Source organism: Hordeum vulgare, chromosome 3H, assembly GCF_904849725.1.
Source record: "Hordeum vulgare subsp. vulgare chromosome 3H, MorexV3_pseudomolecules_assembly, whole genome shotgun sequence".
Taxonomy (NCBI): domain Eukaryota; kingdom Viridiplantae; phylum Streptophyta; class Magnoliopsida; order Poales; family Poaceae; genus Hordeum; species Hordeum vulgare.
In genome coordinates, this window is record NC_058520.1 from 12,231,690 (window position 1) to 12,248,285 (window position 16,596).

The window sequence follows — 16,596 nt, forward strand, 5'->3', positions numbered from 1 at the left end:
GCGTGTACCCGCCCAGGGGCGACCGGAACATGGCCACCGGCCCCCGGCCGCGGCGGAAGAGCTGCACCTCCACCTCAGGCGCGGCGGCCGGCTCGGATCCGGGGCGGAAGCGAAGCTTGAGCGGGAGCAAAGCAGACGATGAGGCAGCGGCGGCTTGCGTCCCAATCGAAGTCAAAGCAGGAGGAGGCGCTCTTCTCTCTGGATCGAGGCACTGTCCCGTCTGGATGAAAAGCGGCAGGAGGATTCGTCTGGATGAAAAGCGGCAGGAGGAGGCGCTCGATCCCGTCTCAAGGCGCTCGATCCCGTCTGGATGAGGCGCTCGATCCCGTCGGGCGTCCCCGGCCGCGGCTGAAGAGCTGCACCTCCACCTCAGGCGCAGCGGCCGGCTCGGATCCGGGCCTCCCATTCTGGGCGGAGGCTCCTCCTGTCGCCGGATCAGGTGTAGGGACCGCGGGTTAGTTCGGACTAAACACAGGGGGTTTTACATAAAACGTAAAAAACGGTTTGACCCGACTTACAGAAAGACTGCGGGTTAATTATTTGAAACGGCGGGGACTTTTCTAAAAAACGCCACGACGGACAGAAGCGGTCCATGCTTTATTATTAAGGAAGAATAGAGATAGATAAAGAAAGATAGTATTCGTGCAACTCGCAATAAGAAAACACACAAACGACTACAGCACGAGTACATGCACGCCGGCGCAATTACGGTGGAACGGTTTCGAGGAAGAATGCTAGCTAGGTGTGCGCGGCACGGCTACGTAGCAAGACGGTGTCCATGGTGAGCCCCGGGCCGAAGCCAAACAGGACGCCCCACTCGCACCCCTCTCCGGTGGTACCGCATCCCTCCGCCGCCGACCACCGCCGTATCTCGTCGAGGACGAACCACGCGCACGCGCTGCCCATATTCCCGTACTCGGCCAGCACCTTCCGGGACGCCCGCATCTTCTCCGGCTCAAGTCCCAGCGCCGCCTCCACCTTGTCGAGGATCGCGCGCCCCCCGGGGTGCACCGCCCAGAACATGGAGTTCCTGTCGGCGCCGTCAGCGACGCCTGCGCCGTCGAGCGTGTCCTGGAGGCCGGCCTCGATATTTTTCGCGATGAGCGACGGGACCTCGCTGATGAGGCCGAAGGTCAGGCCCACCTCCCGGATGAGCCCCTGAATGGCGCTGCCGGTCTCCGGTATGAGGTGCTGCGTCGCGTGCACGACGTCGAACAGCGGCTTCTCCGCGGCCGGGTCGGCGTCGGCCCCGACGACGATGGCGGACGCCCCGTCCCCGAAGAGGGCCTGGCAGACCAGGTTGTCCATGTGGGCGTCGTCGACGCCGCGGAAGTACATGAGGTTGGTCTCCACGCACACGGCCAGCACGCGTGCCCCGCCGTTGTTCTCGGCGAGGTCCTTGGCCAGGCGCAGCGCCGCCGCGCCCACGAAGCAGCCCTGGTGGTAGAGTGCGACGCGCCGGACGGAGGGGGAGAGGCCGAGGAGCCGCATGATGTGGTAGTCGGCGCCGGGCATGTCGCTGCCGCCGCTCGTCGAGCCCACGATGAGGTGGGTGATGTCCTCGATACGACCACCCCACTCCTTGAGCGCAGCGGTGGCCGCAGCGGCGCCGAGCTCTGGGACCTTCTCGGAGATGATGGCCTGCCGCATGTCCAGGCTAGGCGCCATGTACGTGGCCATCTCAGGATTAGCAGCCAGCAGTGCCTCGTTGATGTAGAGGTGCCGCTTCTTGATGGTCGATTTCTCACCTGCAGTTTTTACCGTTGAGTGTAGGTGAATACATACAGATATAAGATCTTATTGGCGGCACAGATTTAAGACTAGCAGTTCCTTTTTTGTACTAGTACTAGCAGTAGCGGAGGCAGAACTTTTATTTAGGTACGGCAGATGCAAGCGGCCAGTCACACATCATCATGAGATTGAAGCTTTCCTTTATATGATCGTGCATATAGCTTGAAGCTGGGATTTTTTAAGGTGTGGCGGAGGCCAAACCTTGCCAGATTGCTACCTCCGCCACTGAGTACTAGTTATCAAGACTGATCATAGTCAAGAGTATACATATGACACTAGTCTAAGTTACTCCATTCATAGTGCAAAAGAACATTGTACTAATGTCATAGATGGATTTATTTATTAGCTTGTAGACTTATCTTTTATCGAAGTCGCTATGTTACAATAACATACTCGTAGTATGTTACTTTAAACACCTCTCTTCTCATTACATGACACATAAGTTTTTTTTTAAAATCTGTTACGTTACTAGCTAAGTTGCTTCCAACATGACTTAGCCTAAACGCTCTAATATTTCGGTACTTTATGGAAAAGTTGACTACGGTAGCAAGTTTTGCTTACATAAACTACATGAAAATTTAATAAAGCAGAGTAGTATGAGACATACTCGGCTAATGCGAGATCAACCTTGGCTTATTGTAAGACGGGTGTCGAGAATTTTCATGATTTTAAATTCTCATACTCGTAATTGGAAAGCTATGAAAGGAGACTCATCATTTTGCAATAAAAAACAACCTATAAAATTCTTGACAATTTTGAAATCAGGCCAAGCGTTTTAACACATGAAATTTTTTTTGGCCCACCAGGAGCTGGTAGTGAGAATCAAACCCGCAACCCAAAGTTATGAGCCTTATGCGAGGTACCAAACTAATCCATCCTCTTAAACTAAAGAGGGATAACTAGCAGATAAAGAGGGTTGGATACATCCCTCTACCGTATCTATACAAATAGAATAGTCTATTTATACAGAATAGTGAAGAGGGGTTCTCTATAATTACCATTTCCAAAATTCCATACAAATATGAAAGGGTATTTTATCCTTAACAATTGGACCTTGTTGCACCTGGTAACAAACATTCACAAACCATTTCTCAAGGTACATGTCCAGATAGCTCAAAATGTGGATAATTAGCTCTAGGTATGTACTGGCTTATGTGTCTTGGACTATATTAGACGGCTTACACAGTGTAAGCCAAGATCCTATTCACGTGCACTTGGCTTACTTATAAGCTGAGATCAAAACAATGTCTCTTGGCGAAATAAAGCAGCACGATGGTCGTGTGAGCTAACGGTGGTGTCAAATGGCACCTTTGTAAGCCGAGTGTACCACTTGGCTTAAGTTTCTCTCTAAGCCGAGTATCGTAGGCCCCACATGACGTATACATATCCCGAGAGTCGTAAATAATTCAATCTTAAAAAATAGACGTACTTAATTGCGTTATCTATTTTGAAATGTTTCAGTACCCACGAGAGAGAAGTTAATTTGCTAGATTTATTTATGAAAATTTACAATGTTGAACTAAAATGATCATTTTTTGAGTAAGAGACATAATATCATGGATTTAGAGTCATGAAATTTCCAGCATCAAAATCATACATATTCACTTCCACTTAAAATTTGAAATTTGGGAAATCATGCTTTCCTATAAATAATTCTAAGTTTTTATCACAGAATTGTAAAATTTCCTATGAGAGACATAATTTTCCAAAGCTAGTAACATACAATTTAAGTCAAATTCTTAAAAGTAATGACTTAGTATCACTGAATGTTTTTCTAACATTAAGTAACTTAAATTAGTACGAGTAATATATTTTCAAAAATGATTCACAGAATTAGTATAATAAATTTATCTGCTTCTTATAAGAAATATAATTCCTTGGATTTAGTATATTGCCATTTCACCAGCTTTGTATCATGGAATCCCACAATAATTCAAATTACAAAATATTCTAAACTTTCATGAATTTCAATGAGAAATTTTCTTACTGTTCTCTTAGAAATAGTACCATGAAATTCTCAGCTTCCATTGAAGAGACACCCGTTTCCTAGCTAGATATAATATCACGAAACACGAAAAACTACTCTGTGTTTATTTTAAAATGGTGGAGCTGGACCGAAGCCAACATCCTGGAAAGGATGCTAAACTCTGACGTTGCGACGATTGCTAGATAAGATCGAAGGGTTGGCGTTTCCACTCCATGTGACCAAGATCTCCATGACCGACGTAATGATATTGACTACCACCTACACAACTTACTGTCTATTCCTAGCAAATTAGGAACTTAGACATGTGTAACATAAGTCAACTACTCAACTACAAGTATTCATCACCGTCTGTTGTTCATCGTAATTCACATGCATGCAATCTGGACGAGCCAACTGAATCATATTCAGCCAACAATTCCATGTAATTATTGTGTGAAAAGCAAGGTGTGACAATTTAAGTGCACAATGAAGTACCTATACAGCAGGATAAAAGCTATCCCAAATTTAGGAGTATCATATGTGCAAACATAACATTTTGATCGGTAGATGGCATTTTAATATGGAAAATAAACAAGTGCAGCCTATGATCCCCATTTAACGCGATTAATGCCCAATGATTTTGTAATTAGGCATAGCGGGGAGTTAGTTAGACTAGTGTCATACATATGACACTAGTCTAGGTTACTACCTTCATAATGCAAAGTATCATATATGGTTTCATTTATTAGGTTATAGACCTTGCTTTGTGTTGCGTTATGTGACGATAACATATTATCTTAGCACACACACTTATATCCTCATTATGCACAACTCAGCCCAATCCATGGTGCAACATCCTCTTTTAGTCCACATTTAAAGAGGTTAATTTCTTTAATTATTACACAATCCATGGTGCAATATCCTCCTTTTTTAAGGATGCATGGCAGCAGCACAATCCCTCCCTCCTTTTCTTTAATCATGCATGCATGCCCAATTCATGGTGCAATGTTCTTCTATTTTAACCACATGCATGAGAGCCCCATAATTAATTCCTCTTTTGACCATGCATGCCCAATCAATGGCAACGTTCTGCTTTAACTATGCAGGACAGCCCCATAATTCCTCTTTTAATCGAATGATGAAATTTCCTGCACTAATCATGCATACTATTTTTGATTTCTTGTTGGTCTCCGTTCTCAATTGAGATTTCTGTCGGAAGGACTATTAATCGTTGCCGCGGACGATGAACAAAAGTAGGCTGGTTGAACCCTTTACTTCTTATAATTATCGGGTGGGCGAAAGAAAAATTCAGAGAAATGCACTGTCCTTTATTATTAGGTATAGATATGCAATTGTACAAATAAGTCGAAAGGGTGCTAGCTTTAATAATAATATATTTGAGGTTTTGCCAAAAAATGTTACAAGTTTGCACAGTTTAATATGTATTTTCATTCATAAATAGATAAACTTTGGATGGTATAATTTTTTCCCTTTTTTTCGCCAGATATTATAATTATTCTATTTCAAAACAGATGACATCTTTAGTTTTCATTTTCCCCAGTATGAAATTTTGGCAGTTATATATAGGCACACAATTACAAAAATACTGTGAATATATTTTCGTGGCAAATCAAAAGATATAATTTCAGCTTCCATTACAGTAGGTTTAATATATTTTTATCACGAGGGCTTGGTTATTTTTTGGTGAAAAACAAATGAAAAGGTCCTTTCTCCAAAGACAATAAAATACGTACATATGCGCCTGAACTTGTCCTTGAGGTGTTGCTTGTGATCACTGTTGGTGACACGGAAGTAGAAATCTGGAAACGTGCTCTGCTCCAACACGTTGCTAGGGTTGGCCGTTCCTATGGCCAAGATGGAGGCCGTGCCCATGGCCTTCTTCTGCCCATGCACCCTAGGCACCTCACCCTGGCTACCCATGCCTACGTCTACACTGGCTTCCTGAGCGTAATGCTAGCTTCAAGATGGAGGTTGTGCTTGGCTTCTCAACTCATGGAGCTTAGCATGCCTATTTATAAGGGGCTGCATGTATTGATGGTAGGTGTGTAGCCTGATCAACGCATGCATTATACTCCTATTCTTATCTATGGTGGACATGGAGTATAATACATGTATTGATGCGTAGGTGTGTGGCCTGATCAACCCATGCATTATCTCCGATTCTTATTTATGGTGGACATGGAGTATAATCGATCCATGTATTGATGCGTAGGTGTGTGCAAAGGTCAAGGAGTCCTAACTAAGATTCTTATTTTCATTTCCTTGCTAATTGTATGAATCTTCTTCCTACTCCCGACTTTTCCTTACCTGATACGTACACCAAGTGTTAAAATAGAATGTGGTTGGTATATATCCCTAGTCCACCATGTTTTCTTTTTGGTTGTAGAGTTCGTTTGTTGCGGTGTCATTATCTGAAGTTAGTTGTGTGGCCTGATCAATGCATTTTACTCCGATTCTTATTTACGGTGGAGTAGTATAATGCATGTGTAGATGCGTAGGTGTGTGGCCATGTATATGTCAAGAAGAATCCTAGCTCCGGTTCTGATGTTCATCTCCTAATCGTTGAATCTTCCTCCTACTCACTAATTATCATTAGCTGATACATGCACTAACTTTTAAAATAAAAGGTGGTTGGTATATATCCCCACCATATTATTATTATTTTGCGAAGGAGTTGGTTTGTTGAAGTGTCATTATCTGATGTTGTGAGCTATGACCTAAGCTCTTGAGGGATTTCCGGCTACATTTGACTAGTGCCATAGGGAAGTTAGTTATCACCCCGTAGGTGGATGGCCCGATCAATTGCATTGCATGTATTATCCTTCTATTCATATCAAGACAGTGTGTATGCACATGGTGCAAGTGGCCACGGAGTTTTTTACCCTTCATGGATGACGACATAATCTTCGGATTGGTCCACCCCTTCTTTAACATAGACATAGTGTTGATCTTATATGACTTTATTGTAGCAATTATATTGTTTTATTTACTTTTCGTTGGACTCGTTGGTAGTTCTGTGCGGAGGGGTGCCATGCGTGCACGTCGTTGAAAGTTCTGTGCAGCAAGGTGTCGTGTGGCGACTAGCGTGTGGTGTTGGTACTCACAGTGGTCACATGCATGGGCGTTGATGTTCCTCGCTTGCTCGAGTGGATGCGGCGGCCTTGGTCCATGGTCTAGATGATGATGCTCCTCATGACGCGGAGAAGAGTGTGAGGGTGCATTGGGACATGATGTGATCAATGACTGTGGGGATATGGGTCCTTGTGCTAAGATCCGCGGTTGTGATGATGGACGCCACACTCGCAGTTGTTGGTAGATGACATGCATGCTGGAGGGAGTGGCCCGTCGGATGTGCTCCAACGTGCTGCTCGAAGGTTGGGCCGTGGCTCCAGATGGCAGTTGTGGAGCTATGGCAGGCCATGAGGTGGCATGTTATCGATGGGATCTTGGTGAGGTGGGGAATGGGGCAGGTTGATGGACTAACCAATCTCGTGGATCGGGTGGATGGAGGGCAAGGCAACACGAGGTAAAAACTTTGACCATGGCTCTGGGCTGAGGCTGGCGATGGCGACACCTTTGAGCAATGCATTCTCCCCGGGGTCAATCGATGATGGCGCTCTGCATCATGCTTACCCCACGTGGGGGCTTATCATTTTTGGAGTGGTCACCGGCTCGAGGGACCAATGGATGCGAGAGGATGTGAGTTCGTTACGACGATTGCGGCAGAGGTCGATGAATGACGTGTTGGATGATGTTGAGTCTTCTATGGTAACGATGGCAGGGTGAGTGGTGATGGAAGCGTGATATTGGTTTCAGTAGTAGACCCTTCTCCACTATTTCCGTGGGACTGCCTCCGCTTGTTTGTTATGGGGAAGTCATCACTATAGTGCGGGGTGGTCTATTTGGTGGTCTTTCCCGGAGCTAGAGTCGCATATTTTTCCTTCGTAGATCTCCCTTTGAGTCGAAGCTACAATATCCTCGTCGCGGCTGGCTGAGTTCTGACACATGTCTCCACGTGTCTCGGCAAAGGATCTACGGTGGTAGTTGGGTCGATGATCACTCGCTGCAAAGTCAGACTTGCTTGCTTAGTGATTACGGATGGCGATCATGTCTACTTGGGGAGAAATGATGACGATCTTGTGTGCTATCTCTTTGTAGATGGGTCCATGGAGTACCCTATTTGTGCCGCTCAATTGATTATTTCAGTTTTAGCTTAGTTTTTCATTAATTAGCTGAGCAATTCACTTTTGCTTAATTAATAGACGAGACAATCTTTTTCCTCTGTTCCAAAAAATGTAGTTGGTATATGTCCTCATCTTTTTTTTCTACGGGTTCATTTGTTCCATTGCTTTTATTTGAAGTAGCTCCGAGTTTTGACATAGGGATTTCACTTCTATAGGACAGTTAGTTGTCGTCCTATAGGTGTGGAAGAGGATTTGTGTCACACAGGTTCTGTGTGGGCCTGTGGGGGCATCAAGCCCCTTGCGTGTAATTTTTCATTTTATCTTCTGAATTTCAAACATCCATATCTTTTCAACTAAAAGTTTGAATTAAGTTTCATTTTCATATTGAGGTTGCTTGTCATGGGGGCTGTCAAATAAAATCCATTTTGAATATGTAAATCATTAAGTTTCAACAATTGAAACTTAAGCTTTTACAATTGAAACTAAGTGCGAGCGAACAAAAAAATCGCAAGTTTGAACTGTAAATGTCGAACTCTGAAACTTTGTGCGAGCAAACAACGAACTCGCAAGTTTTTAGAGACTCTGAACATAAAAAACGTAAGTTTCAGAAACTAAAACTTAAAACTGGATGTATCGTCGTGCGAGATCCAATGACATTGTAGATCACGAGGAAATCGGAAGGCCAAGTAGGGCTGCGCAGGTGCGTGCTCCCGCAGATTGCGTCCATAGGTGTGTGGCCCGATCAACACATGCATTATACTCCAATTCTTATTTATCGTGGACATAAACTATACTGCATGTATTCGTGCATAAGTGTGTGTGCCCATGCATATGTCAAGGAAATCCTAGCTCCGACTCTTATTTTCATGTCCTCAATGTTGGAACCTCTTTCCTACTCCCAACCTTTTCTCAGCTGATACATACACCAATTGTTAGCATAAAATGTGGTTGGTATGTTCCAAGTCCACCATGTTTTTTTAATTCAAAGTTTGTCTGTTCCGTTGTCATTATCTGAAGCTAGCTCTGAGCTGTGACATAGGGATTTCTGAGTACAATTTACTACTTCCATTGGGCAGTTAGTTGTCGTCCCATAGGCGTGTGCCTGATCAACGCATACATTATACTCCGATTCTTATTTATGGTGGACATTGAAGTATAATGCATCTATTGATGAGTAGGTGTGTGGACCATTCGTATGTCAAGAAAATCCTAGCTCCGATTCTTATTTTCATGACCTCATTGTTGGAACCTACACCAACTGTTAAAATAAAAATGTGGTTGGTATATTCAAAGTCCACGATGCGTTTTTCTTTTTCTTTTTTTGCTTCCAAGTTCGGTTGTTGCAGTGTCATTATCTGAAGTTATTTGTGAACTGTGACCTAAACTCTTGAGGGATTTGACGCTGCAATTTACTACTGCCATAAGGGAGTAGTAACGGATCCGATGAACCTTCTTGTACACATGTACTCCTTCTGTATGTAAATGCTTATAGTTGGGGAGAAATGAGTATTTTGGTACAACGGAAGTATTTAGAAATAATTGACAGCTTCTTAAATAATATAGAGCGGTCTAAGCATACACAAATGAGACAAATTTGACCAATTTTATAGAAAGATTTATAAACAACTAAAATAGCGAATCAAAAACCGAATGTGCGCTATATTATGCGGTGGGGGGAGTTTGTGTTTCTACCACATGGCAGACATGGTTACGCAACCAAAATTGATAAAAAAAGAACAGTATGCATTTTTATTTTTCCAAGTAAAGGAAAGGGTTTAAGTTAAGAAAGGTGTCCTCTCATCCGCAAAGAAGAAAATGAAAAAGAAGAAAGGTGTCCTCTATTCTAATTTTTTTGAATTTCAGCGAGACCTACTTGCTTGGCAAGAAACAAAGGAAAGTGCACGGGAACGATTACATTCTCACAGAATACCGAGATTCTGTATTGGTAGTGCTTACGCATACCCGTTACGACAACAGTAGCGTGAGATACACGAGGAGGTGCATGCACCACAGCAAGCAACCGGTCGTCATTATATCTACTTGTTTAACCATCACTTGTTACAACCAGTATATCAGGGACTTGACGTGGGACTTGAGTAGGTGCATTCATATTTCAACATTCAATGTTTGACTTTAATTACTACTCCCTCTGTCTCATATTATAACAGCGTTTTTAACACTGGTCTCATATTATAAAAGCGTTTATAACATTAGTGTTATAAGAGCGTTTTTAGCACCAGTGTTAAAAACGTTCTTATATTATGAGACCAAGGGAGTTAGAAAACATGCAGCTAAGTAAAGATCAAAGGCAAAACACGATATTCACTTCCGACATGCATGACATAGGAAGTTACCTATGAATTGGTATTCTCGGTCGGATGCTGACCAAAGCCGCCTTCTTTTATATACACCATCCGTTTTCAAATAATTGAATTTCAAAGGTGTTTTAGGTCAAATACTTTTAATTTTACCTGAGTATAAAAACGCCCACAAAGACCTAGGGAAAATTTACCGTGCATCGTACTTCTTTTCAAGGGCTGTAGTATCAATTTTAATTTAATCCAATGGTTAGTAATAGGGAACTTTAATTAATCGCCATCAGGTTTGATAAGGTTATTTTTGTCCTTTGATGAAGGCTCAGTTCAACACTTCCGCCTCGCATTCCTTTGCCCGCCCCGCTTTGCCGGACCCGTTGACGCTCCCTCGCCGCATCGCCCTCGCTTTTGATTGTTGGCCGCTCCGGCACCTTCGCTCTATAGCCCGCATTGATCCCTTCCCTTCATCCGCCAGATAAGCACATAGCCGAAGATGTCCACCATCTCCGTGCCAAGCTCCAGGTACATGGGAATGGGAAGCAGCTGCAACTTCGGTTCCTGCGGCCCCTCCGTGTCGGCCTCCGCCTCCTCCTCTGCCTTCAGTTCAATGAAAAATGTGCCAATCATTGCCCGTTCTTTCCAAATGAACCCCCGGCTAGACTCTACATAGGCGTTCGGAGTGGGCTCCAGGACGGCGATTTTCTCCGCCATTTTCGTCGGTTGGATGACCTCGTACTCTGCCATGGCGTCCGCCATGCCAAAGCCTAGCATGGCTCTCCTCGGGCAGTTGGGTGCACCGCTCCCCCGTGGACATAGTATAGGTTTCCTTTTTCTGCCCCTCCATGAAGGAGACGGACGTTGAGAGGGAGAGCGGAAGCGAATGTGAACGATAGGAAGTGGACGGACGGGATCGGACCTGGTGGCTCGGAGAGGAAGGGGACGGATCGATGTGGACAGGGTTCGGGACGTCGTCCGGCTTAAATAGCCGGGCCTTGGCCCTCGGGCAACGAGCTGGAGAAGCACCACATGGTGGTCATAGCTGGGAGTTATCACCCATGTGCGCTTGGAAGGGCTTCTTGTTTCCACCATCTTGACACTGGTTCACTGTCCTCGGTGTTGTTGTTGTCCCTTTTGCGGCGCTTGTTCCTCCGGTTGCACCATCGGATGTGACTGGGTCGTTGCTTCGCCCTTTCTTGGTGACCCAATTGTCCTCACCGGCACATAATTTAGTCATCATCTGTGTGAGGGCACCCATGGTCCTCAGTTTATGGTGTCTGAGTCTCTCGACAGCCACTCGTCGTTAATATTGTTCTGGACTGCTGCAAGTTCACTACCCCCTTCGTCCCAAAATTCTTGTCTTAAATTTTTCTACGTATGAATGTATCTAGTCACGTTTTTGTATTTACATACATCCATTTCTAGACAAACTTAAAACAAGAATTATAGGACGGAGGGAGTACTTCACTGCAGTCGACTATCTAATTTTTCTTTGTAAGAAATCGATACCAGAACTTGCGCACGCACTTGCCTGGTTTCTACACTACTAGGGCCAGGTCAATGGCATCCGGAGGCTTGACATGCGTGTCCTGAAATTTTGCCATAAATTGGGCCTCTAAATCGTCCCCGTACCACTCGAATTCAGCGGCATGGAGTGCGGCAGTGTCAAGTTGAGCCTTTAAATATTAACGGTAGGTATTTTATGGCATGCAAGTCGTCGCCATCTGCTATGTTGATAGCGAGGGTATAGTCTTCTATCCATATAAAGGGATCTGTTGATCTGCCATATAACTTGATGTTAACGAGCTTGAAGCCAGGTGGAACTTGTCCGCCATTACTTTGTCTAATTCCAAAATTTTAATCTGGTCACTTCTCCGAACAATTCAAACAACTCTTATCAATACTAACTAAAAGCAACAATCATAAAAGTTTCTTGGAGAAAAAAGATGATTCTCTAGGAAATTTTAAACATTGTAGATTTAGGGAAAAAAAAGCTAGGATGCTTTTTTTAGAACAGGAGTCTCACCTTCGGTTTTTGAACCAGAGAGATTCATACGGCCTCTTTATTAAAACAATGAACAAATAGTCTGCAATCCAATACAAGCTTACGAAGAAGCTCCGACATAAATTAAAAAATAAATAGCCACAACCGGCGTAAAATAGGATGAAAATCCTATCCACCTATTCTATTATTGTATCATCATCCAAACCGGTTGTAGATATCCTCAGGTACCATTTTTCATCGGGTAGATCCAGTAACCAAAGACTCCCTGTTCTTCGCAGGAGTGAGTAACGACCATATACGGATCAAAGAAGTTGCCCTGTACAAAATCTGCCAAAAATTGGCATGATTTTGCCTGTTAAAGACCATGTCATTTCTGCTATTCCATATAGCCCAAAGTAACACACATACTCCTATGCAAATATGTCTTGTCGTATAAATGTCTACTCCATCTAGCCTCGTCCCAAACAACGTGTGAATGTTATTTGGAGGTGTGATATTAAAGGCTATACGAATGGATCTTCAAAGATTTTTTGCTAAATGGCACTCGAGAGAGAGGTGTTTGACAGTCTCAAGTTGATCACATAAGCTACATCTTGTGTTTCCCGCCCAATTATGCTTTGCCAAACTATCCTTAGTGAGAATCACTTCCTTATGAACGAACCACATGAAAAATTTCATTCTTCAAGGGACTTTGATCTTTCAAATATGAATCTATTTGGGAATTGATCTAGAGTCAATGAGGTCCAAGTACATCGATTTCACCGAAAAGATGTCATTCTTAGATAGTTTCCAATGAAGTGTATCAGACTCATCCGATATATTAACCTCCATCAGCCTCTTGACTAGATTAAGCCAAACCAACCATCGATCTCCCGACAGACTCCTTCTATTAACTGTATGTTTGGAGGAACATATTGTAAGACAGTAGCAACGTAGGCCTCCTTACGCTGCACAATATTATATAGAGCCGGATATTGTGTGGCTAGCAGCGTCTCCCCCAACCACGCGTCTTCCTAAAACCTCGTATTCTCACCATTACCAACGATAAACTTAGACCTATGGAAGAAAGATGCTTTCATTCTCATTAGTCCCTTTCCAAAAGGGTGAATCATTGGGTTTCAAAGTGACCCGAGCAAGGTTTTAGCATGCAAGTACTTATTTCTCAAAATTTGTATCCACATGCCTTCCGACTCTAGAGACAGTCTATACAACCATTTGCTTAGTAGACATTTGTTCTTGACCTCTAAATTCTCAATCCGAAGACCTCCTTGCTCTTTGGGTCTTAGATAACATCCCAACGAGAAAGTCTATATTTTCTTTTGACATCATCACTCTGCCAAAACAAGCGGGATCTATAGAAGTCCAACCTTTTTCGTACCCCAAGAGGTATCTCAAAAAAGGAAACAAGGAACATTTGGCATGCTTGTGAGTACTGAATTAATCAAGACCAGCCTACCTCCATAAGACAACAGCTTGTCCTTCCAGCAACTCAGTTTTTTCTCGAACCGGTCCTCAATACATTTCCATTCCTTGTTAGATAACTTCCGATGATGCATTGGTATGCCTAGATAACTGAACGGCAAGCTACCTAAAGCGCACCCGAACAGTTGTTTATACGTATCCCGCTCTTCTTTGGCTTTCCCAAAGCAGAACAGTTCACTTTTATGAAAATTTATCTTCAGACCGGGCAACTGTTCAAACAAACAAAGAATCAATTTCATATTTCTCGCCTTTGCAACATCATGTTCCATAAACAGAATCTAGGATGTGACAGCTGCTTCAATGGTTCCACCTTGCTTAGCTACTTCTTGCATCTCTGACGGAAAGGAGACGAGGGGGTGAGGCCGTGGAGGATATGGGAGCGCGCGGCACAGGGGACGTCGGGGCTGACAAATCCTAGTTCGGGCTCCAAGGATCTGGTTGTCGGCTAGACGAATCGGGAGGGTACGGTGGTCACCTCTGGTCTACAAGAGATGGCGAGGAAGTCGGGAAGAGAAAGCGGCACGTTCAAACTCAGTATAATTTTACATCGAGTACAGTGGCTCACTTTGTGCTTCCATTCGAACTGATTATGTGATATTTTTCTCTCTCTTCTCTATTTCCACTTGAGAACAGAAATCATATTCTTCCACAAGATAACAACAATACAAATATATATATAAGAGTGTTTAGATCCCTATTTACTGATCTAAATGCTTTTATATTTCTTTACCGAGGGAGTACTAGTTTGCTTCTCAGTGCAGAAGTACAAGTTTTCGACAACCAATTTAGGCATCATCATTGTTGCAAACAATGATGATGAACCACCGGCCGGTAGGGAGTTTGGTGATCCGGCAGGGCACACTCCTTATATATATACCGCCTTCCTACAGCTTCTATCCATTCAAACTACATAACCACAGAAAGCAAAGTCAAACACAGGGTGGTTTAGTTATGGAAAACAGAGAAAACATCGTGGCTTGTAGGAACCCAACTGCTGGTGACGACGAGGAAGCGACGTGGTCTCATGCATGGGGCCTCATCTCGGGCTTCGCCGTCTCCCTGACCCTGAAAACGGCAGTGGAGCTCGGCCTCATTGACGCACTCACCAACGCCGCCGGCCGCGCGATGACGGTGGACGACCTTGCCGCGCAACTCCCGGCACCGAACAAGGCCCAGGCAGCAGCCTCGGTGGACCGGCTTCTCCGGCTCCTCGCCGCCTTCGACGTCGTGCGTTGCTCGACGGAGACGGGTCCTGACGGTGAGGCGGTCCGGAAGTACACTCCCGCGCCGGTGTGCCGGTGGCTCACCAGCAACCACAGCGATGGGTCGCTGGCCCCCTTGGCCTTATTCGCCGTCGACCAGGACTACTTGCCGACCTGGTAAGTGTGCGCTCCATCACTTCGCCGATGGCTGACTGCCATGCTAATTAAGCATTAGCATCCATGTAGGAATCAACTGGGTGCGGCAGTGGTGGGCGGCGTTCCACCGCCGTTCGAGAGGGCGCACGGGGTGCCGCTGTTTCAGTACATGGGGAAGAACCCACGGCTAAGCGGGGTGTTCAACCAGGCCATGTTCCACATGTCAGTCAAGGTCATCAGCAAGATGGTCGAGCGCTTCGACGGCTTCGACGGAGTCGGCGTCCTCGTCGACGTCGGCGGGGGGACGGGCGCCGCCCTGGAGATGATCACCTCCCGCCACAAGCATATAAGGGGCATCAACTTTGACTTGCCGTACGTCATCTCGCAGGCGCCGTCTCTCCCAGGTAAAACATTTATGTTATCTTAGTAACTATTTATCCTATTTCTTATTGTTCTTCACTTCTTGTGTTCCAAACAGATTTAGCTTAGCACTTCTTTGAATTTTGGCCGCAGGTGTGGAAAATATAGGTGGTAATATGTTTGAGAGTATACCCACTGGAGATGCAATTTTTTTGAAGGTATATATGCTGACTTATACTCATTTAAAAAAGTATTAGTTTTTTTAGATGTTACAATTTTATTCACTCAATCTCCGTATTGTTAAAAAAACAATTGGCATACACTGTATTGTAAAGTGTGTTTAAGTCCGACAGACAAGTAGGCAGAACTATGTAAAATAATTTGAACGAATAATTAATACTAGTAATAAAGCTCATTCTATGGACTGAACACTTTTATGTGCAGTGGATACTCCATCTACAGAATGATGATGCTTGCATCAAGATCCTCAAGAACTGCCACCGTGCTCTTCCAGCCAGCGGTAAGGTGATCGTCGTGGAAATCGTCCTGCCGGCCACCACGGAGGCGACTCGTGAGGCGCAGGATATGTTCCTTCTAGACGTCATCATGTTCAACAACCTTGAGGGTGGAAAGGAGAGGACTGAGCAGGATTTTGTAAACATGGCTAGGCTCTCTGGGTTCGATGGTGCCTTCCGTTCCACCTACATCTTCGGTAACTTCTGGGCCCTCGAGTTCAACAAGTAGCTGCCATGGTCATGCAGACTGCAGCAACTCCGATATGGATATATCTACGCCATGCCTGAATCGTTGTTTCTATTAATCTCTTCTCCTGTATGTATTACTTCGACTGTATCCTTGTTTACATTAATGTTGTATAAGCTGGGCAACAGTACCTATTTGTATTCGCGCAATATGATGTGAACTTATTTGTATTCTCCTCGGCGTGAGGAAGGACGTTATAATATTTATGCTTCCTCCTACAATAATCAGCTCATGGAAACGATCCATTTGTTCTGACCATTGCTGCATTACTTGTACTACTTGGCGGAGCCAGGTAGAAGCTGTTGGGGGACCAAAGGGTAAAACACAAGCGTTTAAGGGTGTAAAATGCTAAAAA

The 16,596-nt window shown here is 44.5% G+C and overlaps 2 protein-coding genes across 2 annotated transcripts; one reads left to right on the plus strand and one right to left on the minus strand.

The window, feature by feature from the left end:
• Positions 1-580: 580 nt before the first annotated feature.
• Positions 581-5,765, minus strand: LOC123442515 (chalcone synthase-like). Its single transcript, XM_045118581.1, has 2 exons — positions 5,512-5,765; positions 581-1,748 (listed from the first exon to the last, which is right to left on the minus strand). Exons 1-2 carry the CDS (start codon positions 5,696-5,698, stop codon positions 739-741), a joined length of 1,197 nt encoding a protein of 398 aa, XP_044974516.1. The 5' UTR covers positions 5,699-5,765; the 3' UTR covers positions 581-738.
• An 8,882-nt stretch (positions 5,766-14,647) lies between these two features.
• Positions 14,648-16,462, plus strand: LOC123439239 (probable inactive methyltransferase Os04g0175900). The gene is made up of 4 exons (XM_045115977.1): positions 14,648-15,140; positions 15,210-15,523; positions 15,633-15,697; positions 15,924-16,462. Exons 1-4 carry the CDS (start codon positions 14,713-14,715, stop codon positions 16,221-16,223), a joined length of 1,107 nt encoding a protein of 368 aa, XP_044971912.1. The 5' UTR covers positions 14,648-14,712; the 3' UTR covers positions 16,224-16,462.
• The last annotated feature ends 134 nt before the right edge of the window (positions 16,463-16,596 follow it).